Genomic DNA, 19,915 nt, shown 5'->3' with positions numbered 1-19,915 from the left:
GTGATGACAACTGCCAAAAACAAATGAATGCTATATGCGTCATAAGCGGACAAAGAACGATCGAAATCAGTCAATCGTTAATCGATCGTGAAAGTATGATGTGCGCGTATAACGTTTCAATAAAGTCTCTGGTTTTTTTTTGTCTTGTTAATTGCATGTTAGTCAGCAGTGAAGAAAATACATCATGTCTAGTACTCGAAATTGCGTCAATAGTATAGATTCCTTCTGCTACACAACAGCTTTACTGTTCCCAGTCAAAGGACAAATATCACTGATTTCGTTAAGAAAGTGTACTTTGCATACGTTGACGTAAAAATTGCAGATCAGGACAAGTCATGGGCTCCAAATAAAGTGTGTAAGTCATGTGTAGAAAATTTATGGCAGTGGAGCAAGGGAAAATGCCAAAAATTAGCTTTTGGCATTCCAATGATTTGGCGTGAACCGAAAAATCACTTAGATGATTGTTATTTTTGTTTAGTTCAGACTTCTGGTTATAATAAGAAGAATAAGAAAAAAATTGTGTATCCAAATCTTGAATCAGCAATTCGGCCAGTTGCTCATTCCAATGAAATAGCCGTGCCAATTTATAAAGGACTCCCTTTACTTGAGAACGAGCATGATCGGGATATATGCCAGATGTTCTTGAGGAGCAAGAACATCTGGCATATCCCGAATGAATATTTAATTTCTAGTTCTGGACCGCAATGTTTTACTCAAGAGGAACTGAATGACTTAGTAAGAGATTTGGGCCTATCAAAGGAATCATCGGAATTGTTGGCTTCAAGATTAAATGAAAAAAAAACATACTGGAGCAAGATACGAAGATAACTTTTTATCGTAGCATGGAAAGTAATCTTGTACAATATTTTAAACATGAGTGTGGGTTTGTTTACTGTAACAATGTGTCAAGTTTACTAACTGAAATGAGTGTTGTACAATATCATCCAAAGTGGCGTTTATTTATCGACAGTTCAAGCAGAAGTCTCAAGTGTCTTACTACACAATGGGAATGTATATGGCTCAATTCCTATTGGCTATTCAGGCCACTTAAAGGAAACATATGAGGACATTAAAAAGGTTCTGAAGTTATTAAAATATACAGACCATAACTGGATCATCTGTGTGGATCTTAAAATGGGAAACTTTTTACTTGGCTTTCAAAGAGGATATACAAAGTTTCCGTGTTTTCTGTGCTTCTGGGATAGTCGAGCTAGAAACCAACACTGGAGTCAGAAACATTGGCCTCTTAGAATATCCTTAAATGTTGGAGAACAGAATGTTATAAATCAACCTTTAATCGACAGAGAAAAAATCATTTTTCCACCTCTACACATCAAACTAGGTCTTATGAAGCAGTATGTTAAAGCTTTAGATTTACAAGGTGACTATTTCCAATAAATATGTGAAAAATTTACACGACTTAGTTATGAAAAAATTAAAGCCGGTGTATTTGATGGACCGCAAATTAGAACTTTAATGAGAGACCCAAATTTCATGAACTCTATGAACGAAATTGAGAAAGAGGCCTGGACTTCATTTACAATGGTTGCGAATAATTTTCTTGGAAACAAAAAAGCGTGCAATTACAAAGATCTAGTGGAAACAATGCTTGAAAATTTCCTGCGCCTAGGTTGCAACATGAGCATAAAGCTTCATTTCCTATACAGTCGTCTTGATAGATTTCCTGAGAATTTAGGTGTAAGCGACGAACAAGGCAAAAGATTTCATCAAGACTTAAAAATATGGAAGATCGGTACCAAGGAAGATGGGATTCTCACATGATGGCCGACTACTGATGGGGTATTCAAAGGGATTGCCAAAACAGAACACACAGCAGAAATTGCTACAAACAAAAATTTATTCCCTGAAACTCATGTGTAAGTAAAATTGTTATTTTTTTATAAATATTCTTGTAATTTTTAATGAATATTGTTAAGTAGTTATGTATCTAATTATCGGCCTCTCTTGCATTCAAAGCACCAGTAGGTGCCGTTGCAGGTTCTTACGCATTTATTCGTTTACTAACAAGCGTTTAGTAAACGGTGAGCGCTCTGATTCTGATCTGTGCACTGCTTTGAATAATAGGCTATATCTTCGGGAATTTTTCAAATTTCTTGATAAAAAGTTAGGAACAGATTTTTAAAAGTACATACTTTCAGAAAATAATATTAAAAAATTGATTTTTTTGATCCTCTAAATAGTACTGCCTGCTTAAAACTATCAAAAAACTTACAAATTAGCAAAAAGAAAATGCCATAGAGGAAAAACCTGACGTGATAGAGAAAAATGGGTTTGATATTTGAAATCAGCGCACCCAAATTAGTAAAAAACAAGTCTCATATAAAAGTCAGCAAAAATTGTGTTGGACTGTGTAATTTGAGGAGGATATAACCAGTTATTTGATAATGATGAAATACTGAAAAGGCATTTAGTACAAGAGTCAGTTAAAGGTGATGTATAAGTTTCGGAAAAGGTTATTAGTTAAACTTGGCACAGTGTAGGTTTATCCTCTTCGGCAGTGCTTGATAAATTATGCAAAAGCCTGCTCACCATGCCAAAAATGCACTTGCTTAAATTTCTTCCCCCCCCCCCCCCTTTTTTTTTTTTAAATAATGTCCAAATAAGTCAACAGGAGCAAGACAGGTGTTAGCATCTGCTGACAAGCACTAAATCCAAGAAAATCATTAAAAAAAATGTTGTTTTTTTGCTGTTTTCCTGCCCTGCAAACTTGCTGTTCCCATGTACTGCCTTAGTTGCTTAATGGGTTAAAAGCCCTGAGCAGAAATTCCAGACATTGATTACTGGTGTTGCATCTGTGTTTCTTAAAAATAATTTTGTACAAAAAATTATTTTTTTAATTAAATAAAAAGCATGTTCTATTTTGTTCAATCTGCAGTTGATTATGCCAGCTGGTAGTGAGTACTAGCTGGCATAATTTCATACCAAAGAGTCCTGCTCTTTGGTATGAAAAGACATGATGGGTGATAGTGGACATGGAGTTCTAATTGTTTTTTTATTTTATAAACCTATAGTACAGTTGTGCAGGTTTAAGGATTTTTTTCCCTTTTGATTGATTTTATACCTTTATTTTTATTTATTTATTTTTTTTTACGAGATCCAGAAACACTACTCTGGAGACCAAACATGAAACTTTTTCAAGCTGCTTCAGGCCTCCCATAAGCAGGGGAGGTGGTCTCACACTGTGCAATGAAATCCATCTCCTGCCTAATGTAAGCGGGCATAATGAAACAGTGTGCAAAACAGCTCAGAAGATCACTTGGATATTGAAGAACACAGTGACAAGTAGAGATAGATGTTATTATCCCTTGTTAGAGAGTTTTGATATGGACAATTCTTGACTACAGTGCACAAGTTTGGTTGCCCAAGTAAGATGTTTTGTGGAATGCTTCCTATATAAGGAGAGAATGAAGGTGTATGGATTACAACATTAAGCTGATACTGGAAAAGAGTAACTTAAATGTTTGTAAGTTACTAAAAAGGTTTTAGATGCAGAAGAAAATTTTCAGTACTTTACAAGTAGGGAGAGCACACGGTTGCTCCTTTAAGAGTAATGAATAAACAGAAAGGGTTGTCAGAGGTGGTGATACTTCATCAGCACACAAGTTCAAGGAAAAGTATGATAGGTAATGTGTGAATAACACAATACCTATCATACTTATGAGTCTTCAGACTCCATGGAGGCACCAGTATAATAAATAAATAAATGTTTGTTCCTGTTCCCACCCCCCTTTTTTTTGTAGGAAAGTTTTCTTCTTTCCTAAAAAAGCACGTACAGTACATTCAACATGAAATATAGTATAGAAAATGTATTTATGAATATTAGCTTTCCTATCTACCTTATTTCTTTCTTCTATAGCAATAAAACTTGTAAGTGAAGTAACAATATTATAATGTTTGCTTAACTCCACTATTTCCCTTTCTCTAGCTTTTTTCTCTAAAATATCAAACACACGATCAGTTTTCAGCAGACCATATTCCCAATCCTGTATGATTGCTCGTGCAGTTAATGAATGTAGAATCTGAAAGACAAAATGAAAATATTAACAAACATCTGGATAAAGCATATTCTAAAAATAAACTGGAACTTGGAAAATTAAGTTTAAAAATTTCAACATTTTAATAAAGCACTTAATATTTCTAATTTACTAAGGAAAACGTGTTCTCTTTATTACATAAACAGACCATTCTAATGGCTTATAATGATGAAGCAGTAATAAATCCAACTAATAGTGACTGACACCACCAAAATTCTGTTTCTTGTGCACAATAGTGCATTGTTAATGCTTTAAGAGACAGCATAGTAGTCAGATAACAAGAAAGGTTATGATAAGTGAAAAGAGCATCAAAACACATGCACACCAGCATGCAATGGACATTATACACCCTCTGTCCAAAAAGAAACTGAACTTTTGATAGAAGATAAAACACAGGTCAATTATAATTATTCAAATCATTTATTTCAATCAATATACTCTCCCTCAGCTTCAATACAGCATTTGGCACAGTCAATTAATTCGTTACGAGTTTTTTATATCGGTTTTTGGGATACTGTTGAGGGTCATGGTTACTGCCGCTTGAATGTTTTCAATGGTGTCGTATTGCTTTCCTTTCATCGGCAAATGAAGTCGGGGGAAAGAGAAAGAAGTCACAGGGTGCTAAATCAGGTGAATACGATAAGTGATCCAACATACAAACTTCGTTTTTGCTCAAAACCTGTCTCGCAATGTTCAAATGATGAGATAGTGCATTATTGTACAAAAGTGACCAGTTGTCTGCATCACGATATCTATGCCGCAAGTGACGAATTCTCGCTATCAATCATTTCAAAACTTCGAGATAAAACTCACCATTGACCGTTTGGCCAGGAGGAACGAATTCTTTGTGGATAATGCCCTTGGAATTGTAGAAACAAATCAGCGTTGTCTTTACTTTTGACTTCTCCAAGCGAATTTTTTTCGGATGCCCCTCTTCTGATAGTCTCCACTCAGCACTCTGGCGCTTTGTTTCAGGCTCATACTCAAAACATCCCGTTTCCTCACCAGTAACGATCGCTTCAAGGAAGTTTGAGTCCTTACGAGCGGTTTTAATGAGGTCCTTGCAGCGTTCAATTCGATACACTTATTGGTTGTTGGTCAACTTGTGGGGAACAAATCGCGAATTCAATTTACGAAGGCCCAAACTCTCGGTCAAAATGTTGTGCACAGTCGATTTTGGAATCCCCAATTCATCTTCAATCAATCTCACAGCAGATTTCAGGTTTTATTTGATGAAATCACGCACTTTTTGGATGTTAACTTCGCTCAGTCCGGTTTTTGGATGGCCTGGATTTTTGCCATCCTCAAGCGTCTTACAACCACTTTGAAATCATTTAAACCACTCGCAAACTTGGGTACATGATAACTAATATTTAAGGAATTGACAGCGTATACTAGAAATATAAATTAAATAAACTTTAATATATACTTTCTGATATTTCGGCAAACGTCACGTTGCCATCTTCTTGGGAACTTAATACAAAGACATGTGCACACAAGTACTACATAACAGCAAATGAGAACTGAAGCTAGGAAGGTAACGTTTTCCTAAAGTCCTGATGGTGCCCCTGGCGGGCTATATTGGTGGTTCTTGGCCTTTGGGCTGAAGTTCTTCTGATAAATGTTTCCCAAATTTGGGGCAGTCTCATGCATCCAAATTTGTTGAGGTTTGGCATGTTCCTAAGGGCTGAGGCTGATTCCACGAATAGTCTTTCATACTTGAACTTGCTGCGGTGTATGACTGTGGCTTTCTTCCATCTTATTCTGTGGCGAGTATCCAGAGCATGGTCTGCAAGCCCAGAGTGGCTGTACTGGTGAAATCAGATGTAATCCTTGTGTTCTGAGATTCTGATATTTGCTGTCCTGCCTGTTTGGCCAAAGTAAGACAATTTACAGCTGCAAGGGACCTGGTATACACCAGGTAGGTCTAGGGGAAGTGGTTGGTCTTTAGTGGAGTGGATAAGGGATGCCAATTTTCTATGTGGTCTGTAACAAGTGGTTAAGATATGTTTTCTTAAGATTTTGTTGATTTTTTTCCAAGGTGCCTCGGATGTAGGGAATGGTGATGGATTTAGAGTAATCTTTTTTGTGAAGGGGAGGGGGTGGTGGGTTGTGGATAACTGGGTTATGTATTTTCTGGATTTTTTTTGGGTGGGGTAGCCATTGGCTGAGAAAGTGTCACGGATGTGATTTAGTTCAGTGGTTAGGGCTTGATCATTTGAACCGATTATTTCTGCCTTGTTGAATAGTGTCTTAATAACTCCATATTGTTGTGAGGGGGGGGGGGGTGATGGGATTGTTGGTGAATGTATCTGACTGTATGGGTGGGTTTTCTATAAACTGAGAAAACCAAGATTCCATCAGGTTGGCGGGAGACTAGTGTGTCTAGGAAGGGGAGGTTATTGTTTTCCTCTTTTTCCAGGGTGAACTTGATTCTAGGGTGTTGGTTGTTTAAGTGTGTTAGGAAGGAGAGGAGTGAATCCGGGCCATGTGGCCAAATAGCAAACACATCATCAACGTAGCGAAGCCATATGGTAGGTTTTTGTGGGGCTGAGTTTAAGGCTTTCTCTTCAAAAGTCTCCATAAAGAAGTTGGCCAAGGGTGGGGAAAGTGGTGAACCCATGGCTGTCCCCTCTATCTGTTTGTAGAATTTTTCCTGCAAAAAACGAAATAGCCTGAGTTCATTGTAAACTGAAATAGGGCTGAGATATCGGGAGGAAATTTAGCTTGGATTAGTTCTAGGGTTTCTTTGAGGGGTACATTCGTGAATAGGGAGGAGACATCAAAACTGACCATTATGTCATTATGTTGCAGTGTAAGGTTTTTCTATACTGGCTTTGAAGTGGGCTGAGTTTTTTATGTGTGATGGTGTGTTGCCAGTATAGTGTGAGAGCGCTTTGGCTAAATGCTTGGCTAGTTTGTAAGTGGGGGAATCAATGCCATCCACTATGGGACGTAATGGCACATTTTCTTTATGTATTTTTGGGAGCCCATATAAGCGGGGGGAGGGGGTCTAGTGTAAACTCCACAGGCCAAGAAGTAACCTTCTTAAGGAGCCTATGGAGTTTTCTAATTTGTGAGTTGGTGGGATTGTAATTAATGGGGAGGTAAGTGGATCGATCTAATAGCAAAGCCTTGAGCTTACCTGTGTAGTCATTAAGGTCGAGTACCACAGTGGCGTTCCCCTTATCCGCTTTGGTGATCACTATTTCTTTGTTTCTCTTCAATTCTTGTAGTGACTTGTATTCACTAATACATATTTTGGAGGTTTTGCTTTTTTGAGAACACAGGCTACATCCAATCGAATATCGTTGGCGATGTGGCTTGGAAGTTGGCGAATTCCGCGCTCAATTTGGATCATTAATTCCTCGGCCGGTAATTTCTTAGGAGCAATGGCGAAGTTGTGACCACGTAACAGGGCATTGAGTGGTTCAGGCTTCAAGATAACTGAAGAAAGGTTAACTACAGTGTTGGTTTGTAGTTTAAGTTTGGACGCCGAGTTCTTTATTAATTTATCAAACTTGTTGATATGTCGGCTCTGTATTCGTTCGAATTCTTTATTAGTTGCTGTACACGAGACGTCATGTAGGACTGACCAAAGCTCGTGATTAAGCGTATGGGAAAGCTCATTCTTTAGTGCTAAAATAGCTCTGTTTATGTCGACTAGGGAACCGCGTGTAGCGGTAATTTGCTCCCGAAGTAAAGCCTGGCTTGCCCGGTTGTAGATACGGAGTGCTTTCTGTGAGACGAAGCGGTGTTTAAATTTTACACAGTTTGGGATAACTTGATTATCCCGGCAGCGTTTTAGGAATGCCAGACGGCTAAGTTGTCTGGATAACTTAAGCTTCAGTTTGCCATAATGGCGGGCCTTGCGTACGAAGGAATCTCCATGGATGATCATTATTCTTGTTGAGAGACTTATACGCTGGTTAAACATGATAACTAATATTTAAGGAATTGACAGCGTATACTAGAAATATAAATTAAATAAACTTTAATATATACTTTCCGATATTTCGGAAAGTATATATTATATACTTTCCGAAATATCGGTATAAGTATAATACCTATAAGTATATAAGTATATATAAGAAAATACTTAACCCAGTTATCCACAACCCACCACCCCCTCCCCTTCACAAAAAAGATTACTCTAAATCCATCACCATTCCCTACATCCGAGGTGCTTTGGAAAAAATCAATAAAATCTTAAAAAAACATGACTTGACCACTTGTTACAGACCACATAGAAAACTGGCATCCCTTATCCGCTCCACTAAAGACCAACCACTTCCCCTAGACCTACCTGGTGTATACCAGGTCCCTTGCAGCTGTAAATTATCCTACTTTGGCCAAACAGGCAGGACAGCAAATATCAGAATCTTAGAACACAAGGATTACATCTGATTTCACCAGTACAGCCACTCTGGGCTTGCAGACCATGCTCTGGATACTCGCCACAGAATAAGATGGAAGAAAGCCACAGTCATACACCGCAGCAAGTTCAAGTATGAAAGACTATTCGTGGAATCAGCCTCAGCCCTTAGGAACATGCCAAACCTCAACAAATTTGGATGCATGAGACTGCCCCAAATTTGGGAAACATTTATCAGAAGAACTTCAGCCCAAAAGCCAAGAACCACCAATATAGCCCGCCAGGGGGCGCCATCAGGACTTTAGGAAAACGTTAGCTTCCTAGCTTCAGTTCTCATTTGCTGTTATGTAGTACTTGTGTGCACGTGTCTTTGTATTAAGTTCCCAAGAAGATGGCAACGTGACGTTTGCCGAAATATCGGAAAGTATATATTAAAGTTTATTTAATTTATATTTCTAGTATACGCTGTCAATTCCTTAAATATTAGTTATCATGTTTAACCAGCGTATAATCCTCTCAACAAGAAAAAACTTGGGTACAGGATAAGAAATGCTTCAAAAAGAATTACCATATGCTTTTTGAAGCATATGATGCGTTTCGGTAAAACTTTTACCAAGTTTAACACAAAAGTCAATCGCGGCTCTCTGTTTGAAACTCATTTTTCGACTGTTCGTCAAAACACACTGTTACTCTTGGCACTATAACTTGGCTTCTAATGAAACAAATGTCATAAACAGTTGACACAACACTAATGAAGGTTGCTTTCGACAACAAAAACGATACAACAAGTGGAGTCACTAGTTTCTTCTATTTTTGAAAAGTTTGGATTCTTTTTGCACAGAGGGTATACAATATTGTATACAATGTGTATTTTGAACTTGTTGAATTTTAAATCATGTCATCTATCAACAGTTGTAGATTTCGGTTTTCTGGAGGATGGACATGCTAATTTTCCAAGTCACTAGTCACTAGTTTCTTCTATTTTTGAAAAGTTTGGATTCTTTTTGCACAGAGGGTATACAATATTGTATACAATGTGTATTTTGAACTTGTTGAATTTTAAATCATGTCATCTATCAACAGTTGTAGATTACAGTTTTCTGGAGGATGGACATGCTAATTTTCCAAGAAGCAAATAATTCTATTCTTTGTTACACTCCATAAATATTACATTATTTTAAAAAGTCTCTGAACCCTTTTCAATATATCTTCTTTTCCCCTGTTGAAAACATCTTGACCAAATGTGAGTACAGCAATTCATATCCAGTTTGGGCAAGGTTTTATACGAAAGAACTTCCTTACTTCTAGATATCCATGACCTCAGCATTATTGCTACAATCTGTTGTCATGTCCTCTCAATTTTAGAAATGAGTGAGATTTTAAGTACTTGATTATTATCAACAGACTTCCATGGAATCAAGAGATTCATTGTGGGAAGTCCCACTCTCACATGCAGAGCTCACTGTATCTTGACTTAAATGCATTCACTGTCCCTGCACTCACCACACTCTCAGGCAATGCATTCCAATCACCTACTACTCTCCATGCAAAAAATTGCTCCTCATCCCCCGCTCAGATCCACACTATACAGCTTCAAGGGATGACCCCTCGTTCTCTTCCATCTCCATATATTCTCTGACAAATCTTATCCATGCTAATCCGGTAATTACTCCTTACCAACTTATGCTTTCCAATCATGTCTCTCCTCTTTCTTCTATCCACTAAGCTTTGTAATTTGCATTATCTCAATCTGTTCTTATATTACAAAGACCAACTTAGTCAACTGTCTTTGAATCTTTCCAGTATCTCATTATCCTTTTGAAAACTTTCTGACCAAATCTGTGCACAGTAATCCATATGCTGCATAATCAAAATCTTGTCCAATGGAATCAAAACATCCTTACTTCTACATGTCAGTGTTCTCTGCATCATTTCCATAATCCCCTGTGCTGTACTCATAATTTTGGCAAAATGTCCATGAAATTTCAAGTCCCTATCCACCACCACCTCTAAATTATCCCCACTAATCCTATACTTAGAATCCCAAATTTTACCCTCATACTTTGCAACATTAAACTGATAACCCCACCCATCTACCCATTTAGACAGTCTAATTAGATCCTCTTGTAAAGATACATCTGCTCTACTTCTCATTATTCCCCAACTTTGCATCATCTGCAAATAACTGTATAACACCATTTAAGCCCTTTCAAATGTTATCATCATCATCATAATGCTAATTATGGATAAAGACCATATTGGTCTGTTCCGGTCTCATTATCCATCTAATATCCTTTTTTGAGGTTTACCTGGCGTTCTCTTTCCAATTGGTTGATATTTTGTTATTTGTTTAGGATATCGGATGTTGACCATTCTTTCCATGTTTACATGTTCTTTCCATGTCTGTTTGTAATTGTTAATTTTTCTTCTATTTATTTTGTTTTTAGTTCTTTTAAAATATCTTTGTTCCTTTTTGGTCTAATAATGCGTATTTTGCAGTTCTTCTCATAAATCTCATTTCACTTGTTTTTATTCTTTGTTCATTGCCAAATTTCACTGCCATAATAATGTGGACACTGCTAAAGTATTGAATATTTTCAAGCATGTTTCTTTTTGTACTATATTTGGATTGCGTTGTTCTATTTATGTTTAGGTTTTTATTTATCTATGGATATTTTCATTCCAAACTGTTCTACTATAACATTTAAGTTATATATTGCTCTTTTTAAACTGTCTTCCTTTTCCGATATTACTACCTGATCATCTGCAAATAATAGCTTATTTATTTTTTTATTCTCGAAAATTTCTATACCTGGATTGTTTAAGGTGTTCCACTGTATTAATATTTCATTAATATAAATAATGAAAAGTGTTGGAGACAGAGGACATCCTCTTACTCCTTGGTTTATAGATTGTTTTTCAGACATTTGTTCATTTATTTTTATTTTATTATCTTTGTATATTATTATTATTATTATTCCTGATACCTCCAAGGAGTCCGAAGACTCATCATGGGAGGACATCTACAACTGTCTCTATACCTAACCTCTACTACGAATCATCTCCATCATGTAATATATTCAATATTACATGTAGTAAAATACTAGGTATATTTATTCTTTGTAATATATTAAACAGTATATATATTTTTACTTCCAATGCCATATACATACAAATTAAACAACAATGGCCCCAAAATAGTGGTGTGCACCCTGGGCACAACACTAATGACTTCCCTCTTCTGGGATATCACTCCCTCATACACAACCAATTTCCAATCCAACGTACTCACTAGCATCCAATCCCATCTGTTCCAATTTAACAACTAGTTTGTCATTTAGCAAATATCAAAATCCTTTGCAAAATCTAAAGTACTACTGTATATGCATTCTCTTTGTCCAATGTATTCGTCAGGTTGTAATAATAGGTAAGCACACTGCTAAAACATGATCTTCCTTTAGCAAACCCATGCTATCCATTAAATATAATTCTCACTAGCTTCTCCAATACCTTGACCAAAACTACAGACAAGCAGGCTTTCCTCCTCTAGCTGTAGAGATCTTGCAGGCAGGGATGCCGAAACATTTGGCATCACTAATGACCTTACAACTTGATGAGATGCCAACCAGAATACCTGATAACCCAAACCACTCCCCAAACACCCTAGATCTCTTCCTCACCTTTCAAATACAGTCATCCCTCAACTTACGTCCGGGTTCTGTTCAATTAAGCAGGACATAAGTCGATACATTAAATCAACAGAGTCCTATATGGGTTAGGGAACTTAACCGTAATAAGTATACTGTCATTTTAATTTTTAAACCTAATTATAAAACTGTACTGTGTGTTACTACCACTATTCCAATGTGCTTTGCCTATTGCTCTTCTTCTTTTCCTCATAAATTTGTTCATAGCAATCAAACGCATCATGTACTTTCATTTCTGCTAATAACTAGCATTCAACAGTGGGGTCCATGTCTTCAGCAACTTTGAGAACATCGCTAACTGCAAAGAACATTTCTGCAAGACCCTTCACTGTAAATTGTTTAACTACCTCTTCCTGTTTCTCTTTTCCCTCTTCCTTTTCTCGTTTTTCCTCTTCTGCTACAGTTGTTCCTCCAGTTTGATCAATTCTTCGTTGGTCAGCTCTTTAGGGGAACTTTCTATGAGTTGAATTATGTCGTCATCATTCACTTCGAGATTCAGATTGTTTGCTAGCCCCACTATTACAAACTTCCAAAATCATGCACAAACCTTTTCATTGTCTTTTTCTATATGCCACTCATACATTCACAGGTCACTTCATCCCAAACCACAGCAATATTTTTAATAGCATGATAAATATTAAATGTTTTCCAGAATTGCATGAGAGTCTGGTCATTTCCTTCAGTGGCAGAAATGGCTTGTGAAAAATTGTCCGTAGATAATAAGCCTTAAATGCTGCAAGAACTCCCTGATCCATCGATTGGATCAATGAAGCAGTCTTTGCAGGGAGAAACATGACCTTGAACTTGGTGAAGATCCGCACAAGATGGATGACCTGCTGCATTATCTAGAATTAATAAAATTTTAAATTCTACATTTTATTTCACACAACTTATTGCTCCGATAATGAACTGGGCGTATGCTTCCTAATGTTTTTGAAGATTCATGGATTCTCACTGTGCCATATCATAAATGGTTTCAGTTTATATTCAGCCACATTACCCGTAACAGAATTGTAATACAGGTATTAAAGCTTTGAAATTAGATATAGATTTTAGCTTTTTGTGGATGACTGTCTGCTTCGGATTTTTTCCCAAAACAAGGACATCTCATCCGTATTAAATATTTGCTGTGGCAAATAATTTTCCTCATAATAATTTTATCCAATTTTCCCACAAACTCCTTGGAAGACTTCTTAGCACTTGCAGATTTCCATACATTTTCACATTATGCAGCGCAAAATGCTGCTTAAATCTCATGAACCAACTGAAAGAAGTGTTGAATTTTCGTAGTCATAATCTGGTTCTGCTATCTCCTTCAACATGCTGAAGAGACTTAGTGCCTTAGCGGTTATAGTCATGCTAAGGAATATGCGCTTCTGGTTCAGGTCCTCTATATATAGCCAAAAATGTTATTTATTCCCTTATGGGATCATGGATGTATCTTCGAAAGGACGTAACTCAAACGGATGTAAGTCGAGGGATACTATACACAGTGAACATATTGAGCCCCTTAGTAATTTTGACCATAATCTAGTGCCAAGTAGGACAGCCTCTGCAACTTCCATGCCTTATTCACATTACTGGACTATAGCTTCCAGCCTTCCAACCCAAATATATGCACTGAACTTATAACCAAAGTAATCCTCACCGGCATGGAAACATACATTCCCCACAGTACTAACCTGCCATTCCCTAACTAAACTCTGGTTTTCTAAAAGATGCCCCAAGGCTGTTCTAATGAAAAACCAAACATACCATAACTGGCTCAAATCAAGAACTTCATCCTCCTTTAGAGCTTAAACCCAAGCCTGAAACAGATGCAAAAAAAACAATCAATGCTTCCAAAACAAAGTTTGAAAGAGGAAAAAGCAGAAAATTAGCAGCTGAGCATTTTGCCCTCTCGCCAAGGCAATTGATCGTAACTTCTGCCCAACATTATTCCCATCCCTATTCTACCCAGATGGCTCCATTGCATCATCACCTACAGAAAAACCCAATCTCCTGGCCTCACACTTTGCTTCCAATGCATGCATAACTGACAATGGTAAATGTCAGTTATGCATGCATTGGAGCCAACCATTCCAGATGCCAAACATAAAATGCCCACTATTTCCTATTGCCAGAAAGAGATCAGAAAAACACTGTCCAAATTAGACACACAAAAAAAAGTCTCCTGGTCCTGATGACATTCCTCCAATTGTCCTGAAAGTTTGTGCACCAGAACTGACTCTCATCCTATGCCACCTGCATATACTGTCTTACTCCACTGGTATCTATCCTAGAGCCTGGAAATTGGCCGATATTCAACCCATTCCCAAGAAGTGTGACAAGTCACTGCAATCTAATACTGCCCTATCTCACTCACCTCAGTCCTATCTAAAGTAATGGAAAAAATCATAAATTCCCAACTCCTACACTACCTTGAAGGTACTCCCCTAATAAACGACCCATTATGGATTCTGTTGCTGCCAATCAACAGGAAATCTGCTCACATATGTCATGGAGAAGTATGGTGAATTCTCAAGTGGTTGCACTTGTTATCACCAAGGCATCTGAAGGTCTGGTACAAGGGTTCATTAAGCAACCTGGCAATCCAACTGGCAATCCAAGTCAGAAAGCTGGTAATCCAACTACAAACGTCTTTTCAAGACGTTTGTAGTTGGATTTCCAGCTTTCTGTCTGGATGCACACTGTGTGTGGTGGTGGTGGATGGTTCCTTATCCTCCCATCATTTAATTAATGCTGGGGTTCAACAAGGTTCTGTCCTCTCACCAACCCTCTTACTGTTATTTCAATGACCTACTTCAGCTGACCTCGAACCCAATACACAGTTTTGCAGATGCCAGGGCATTGTGCTTCTCCCCTTTCATTTGATAAACCTTACTCAACACATAATAAATTTAGTTTAATCCTTTATCCAAGTGTGTGCAACACACCTGGATAAAGGATTAAACTAAGTTTATTATAGTCTGACCAAGTGAAAAATAAACTTTCAACATCTTTCTCTAAATCCAGAGTAATTTAATAAAAAGGTGGCACACTGTTTTGCAGCTCCTATAGGAGGAGATGACCTTGCTAATGCTTCTGCCTTGGTATCTACACTTCGGCCTGGCTCCCACTGAAGAGACCTCAATAAAGGTTGAAACTAGTCTGGGGTGGCCCTTAATGCATAACATTATACATATCCGCAAGGAGATGTGTTTTGCATTATGGGAGATACTGAGATAGTGTTGGTAGCTTGCTCCACCTTTGCAAGGAGTTGCCCGGTGTTGTACCACTTTACCCCAGTCCTGAAGACACTTTCAGGCGCAAACTTTGTTTGCACACACTTGGAAAAAGGATTAAACTAAATTTATTATAGTCTGACCAAGTGAAAAATAAACTTTCAACATCTTTCTCTAAATCCAGAGTAATTTAATAAAAAGGTGACACACCGTTTGGCAGCTCCTATAGGAGGAGATAACCTTGCTAATGCTTCTGCCTTGGTATCTCCACTTCGGCCTGGCTCCCACTGAAGTGACCTCAATAAAGGTAGAAACTAGTCTGGGTAGTGGCCTTTCCCTTAATGCATAACATTATACATATCCGCAAGGAGATGTGTTTTGCATTATGGGAGATACTGAGATAGGCGTGTTGGTAGCTTGCTCCACCTTTGCAAGGAGTTGCCCGGTGTTGTACCATTTTACCCCAGTCCTGAAGATACTTTCAGGCGCAAACTTTTTTTGCACACACTTGGATAAAGGATTAAACTAAATTTATTATAGTCTGACCAAGTGAAAAATAAACTTTCAACTTACTCAACACAACTCACCTCAACCTATAGAACATCAACCACCACTACCCTCAATTCTGATCTACAAGCCATCCTCCAATAGGAATCAGATAACCTCGTCAATTTCAATGCTAGTAAAACACAGTTCTGTCTTTTTTCTCACAAAAAAAAAAAGAATCATTTTCTCCCAGTATTATTTTTGACAATATTCAAATGTCCACACAAGATGGGTTTTTTTTTTTGGAATCATTCTGACATCAAGCCTCTCCTGGAATAAACAACCATTGCATCCTCAGCTTCAAAAAAATTGGATTTCTCTTTTGCTCAAGATGTTACTTCACCCCTGAACAAGTGTTACCCTTATACAAATTAAAAATCTCCCCAGCTATTGAATACTGCTCTCATATATGGAGGATGGAGCCCCCAAAACGCCTTCAAAATGCTTGCTTCAATTCAACAGAGGAGATCAATTCACCTTATTAATGACCCATCTCTTACCAATACACCCCCCCCCCCCCCACTTTCACACAGATGACTGGTCTCTGCAAAATGTGTATTCTACAAATATTTCCATGGAAAATACTTACTACTAAGCTCATTGGAACATGTGCAGCTGCTCAACATCCATTCAATGCGCACCTTGAAACCCACAGAACAAGTTACTTTTTCTCTTCCTTCATCCTTGCAACTGCTGTATTGTGGAACAGTCTTCTCAATGTTTTGTTCCCCAAGGAATACATTACACAGTCTTTTAAATCAAATGTAAACAAGTTCCTCCTTTCCTAACCCACTAACCATACAAGGTACTAATGTAGTATAGCTTGACCAACCAACCTCTCGTGTATGAGTCAAAATTTAAAAAAAAAAAAAAAAAGAAAAAATAAGCAGACTGGCTTGTAATTCAAATCCTTAGTCTTCTCACCCCTTTCATAAAGAGGAACAATTTTGCCATCTTTCCACTTCTTTGGAACCTGGGCTAATCTAAGCCTCATGTTAATAATGTAAGTTAAAACTGTTGATAACTCCCTGGAACATACCCTCAAGACGTGGTGATATACCGCCAAGTCCAATGGCAATGTTGATGTCAAATTTACGCAATTCCTTGTATACCTCCTACTCACTCACCATCAATGGTTCCTCCTCAATTCCCACTGCTCTCAAGTTATGAATTATGTTTAAATCACAAGGATGGAATATTTCAAAGAACTGCTCATTAAACGCCTCTATTATATTCTCCTCAGTATTTATCATTCTCCTATTATCAATGATAAACATCATTCTTCCCTCTACTGGCCACATATTGAAAAAACTTCCTAGGATTTCTTTCAGCCTCATTTCCAAACTGTTGTTCTTATTGCACTTTTGCTACCCTTACTACGTTAGTCACCTTCTTTGCTTACTCTCTGTATTCCTTATTTAACTGATTATCTCCACTCATCTTGTGCTGCTTCGACAATGCCTTTTTCTTCCAGATTTCAGGCTTCACCTCTTAAGTCATTGCTTCTGCCAGATACTTCCTGAGTAGAGACCATGCAGCATTGATGTCCTTCCTATGCAATTCCTCATTCCATGATATCACTGCAAGCCATCTTCTCAGTTTGCCATAATCACCCACCTTATAAACCTTTCTCACAAAAGTCCTGATATGGCTGCCCAACACCCATGTGATCACTTTATGGTCACTGTTACCGAATAGAGGAAGATGCGACTCTTCATTTACAACAATATCTTCTGATGAGATAATCAAATCCAAGACCCTCGATCCATGTATGGACTCTGTTATGTACTGCTTAAAGTAGTTATCCCTTAAAAATCCAAGAAGCTCATTCTCTTTGGTTCCTGATGCTGTCTCTTCATTCTAATCTACATTGCCATAATTGAAATCACTCATAATGATCACCCGTTTCTTATTAACCACCAATTTGTCTAAACATTTCATGCAAAGCACATCTCCTTGCATACATCTATAATGCTATGCATTAAGGGAAGGGCCACTACCCAGACCGGTTTCGAACTTTACTGAGGTCTCATCAGTGGGAGCCAGACCCAGAGGTGGTTAGTATCAACTAAGGTGCTCCTCAATAAAGGTCAGAAGCTCAGAAATGGAGACAAGAGTGCTGTAAAAGGAATTAGAGATGATAAAGGTGACATGAAAACAGGAGAAAAAGATATCCTTGAAGTATGGAGTAATTACTTCAAAAAATTGCTAAATGAAAGAAGCAGTGATGGTAGCACAGTTGTAAAAAACACTCACCAGGCATGCAGTCAGGAATACATATCCATATTTGAAGTAGAAAAAGCCATCAAAAGCCTGAAATGTGGAAAAGTAGATGATATTCGACCAGAAATACTCAAGTATGGAGGTATAAAAGTCTTACAGTGCTGCACTGCATAGTTCAGAAGGCCTGGGCAGAGGGACGAATTCCACATGATTGGAGTAGAGCTCTCATAGTACCCACATATAAAAAGGGAAATAAAACTGAATGTGAGAATTACAGAGGTATTTCTCTACTGAGTGTTCCTGGTAAGATACATGTAAGTACACTTGAGAAATGGTTGAGAAGGATTGTGGAAGAGAAGCTTGGTGAAGAACAAGCTGGATTCAGGCTAAATAGAGGCTATCAGGCTCAGATTTTCCCTTTACAACAGATAGTTGAGAAATCATGGGAATATAACAAAGATCTATGTTTAAGTTTTGTAGATCTGGAAAAGGCATATGACAAGGTGACAAGAGAAAAGCTATTCGAAATGCTACAGTTATATGGTGTCAATGGGGTATTATATGAAGCAATACTTAGTCTTTATTTGAGTTGTAAGTCAGCAGTTAGAAGTGAAGGAAGTACAGGAATATGGTTTAATGTTAAATCTGATGTCAGACAAGGATGTACATTATCCCATCTGTTATTGATTATCTATATGGATCACATTATGAAGGAAAGTGGCATTAAATCGGATATCAAAATTGGAGATGTTAATGTCAGCTCTTTGCTTTATGTGGATGATGTTATACTTCTAAATAAATCCGCTACAAGTCTGCAAGATTCCTGACTAAAGTGAATAACTGTTGTAATAGATATGGTATGAAGGTCAGCATTAAAAAGACAAAGACAATGAAAATAGGCAGAAACATTGAAAATATCAACTGCATTGTGAATGGAGAACCTATAGAACAAGTAAAACATTTCAGCTGCTTAGGGACAATTTTTAATGAAGATGGTAAATTAAACATGGAAATAGACAACAATCGAAGTTGAAAGTTTATTTTTCACTTGGGTAGACTATAATAAATTTAGTTTAATCCTTTATCCAAGTGAGAGCAAACAAAGTTTGCGCCTGAAAATATCTTCAGGACTGAATATGGTGTTGTACTATCTTACCTGGGTAAGCAGTACAACACCAGGCAACTAGTAGCAAAGGTGGAGCAAGATACCAACACCCCTATCCCAGTATCTCCCATAATGCAAAACACATCTCCTTGCAGATATGTATAATGTCATGCATTAAGGGATTGGCCACCACCCAGACTAGTTTCGACCTTTATTGAGGTGTCTTCAGTGGGAGCTAGGCCCACTGAAGAGACCTCAATGTTGGAGATACCAGGCAGAAGCAAAAGCAAGGTCATCTTTACCTATAGGAGTTGCCAAAAGGTTTGCCACCTTTTTTTTTTTTTAAAGGTGGCAAATTGGATAAAGGATTAAACTAAATTTATTATAGTCTACCCAAGTGAAAAATAAACTTTCAACATCTTTCTCTAAATGCAGAGTAATTTAATAAACGAAAGGTGGCAAACCTTTTGGCAACTCCTATAGGTAAAGATGACCTTGCTATTGCTTCTGCCTGGTATCTCCAACTCTGGGCCTGGCTCCCTGAAGAGACCTCAATAAAGGTTGGTAGTGGCTAGTCTGGGTAGTGGCCAATCCCTTAATGCATAACATTATATGCATTAAGTTTAATATCTCCCATATCTCCCAGTATCTCCCATATGCATTAAGTTTAACATCTATCT

The 19,915-nt window shown here is 37.6% G+C and overlaps 1 protein-coding gene across 7 annotated transcripts in view; it reads right to left on the bottom strand.

The window, feature by feature from the left end:
• Positions 1-19,915, bottom strand: part of LOC150094297 (protein mono-ADP-ribosyltransferase PARP4-like) — an 879,331-nt gene that overhangs the window by 294,135 nt on the left and 565,281 nt on the right. For all 7 annotated transcript variants that reach the window (XM_090411811.1, XM_090411815.1, XM_090411816.1 and 4 more), the window contains exon 23: positions 3,858-4,040. In XM_090411811.1, coding sequence (XP_090267937.1) covers positions 3,858-4,040 — 183 coding nt within the window. The remainder of the gene's footprint in view (positions 1-3,857; positions 4,041-19,915) is intronic.

This window comes from Typopeltis vanoorti, chromosome 22, assembly GCF_054136105.1.
Source record: "Typopeltis vanoorti isolate ZY-2024b chromosome 22, IOZ_Tvanoo_1.0, whole genome shotgun sequence".
Lineage (NCBI taxonomy): Eukaryota > Metazoa > Arthropoda > Arachnida > Uropygi > Thelyphonidae > Typopeltis > Typopeltis vanoorti.
Note: the sequence above shows the minus strand (reverse complement) of the source record. Positions and strands in the feature narration are given on the sequence as shown.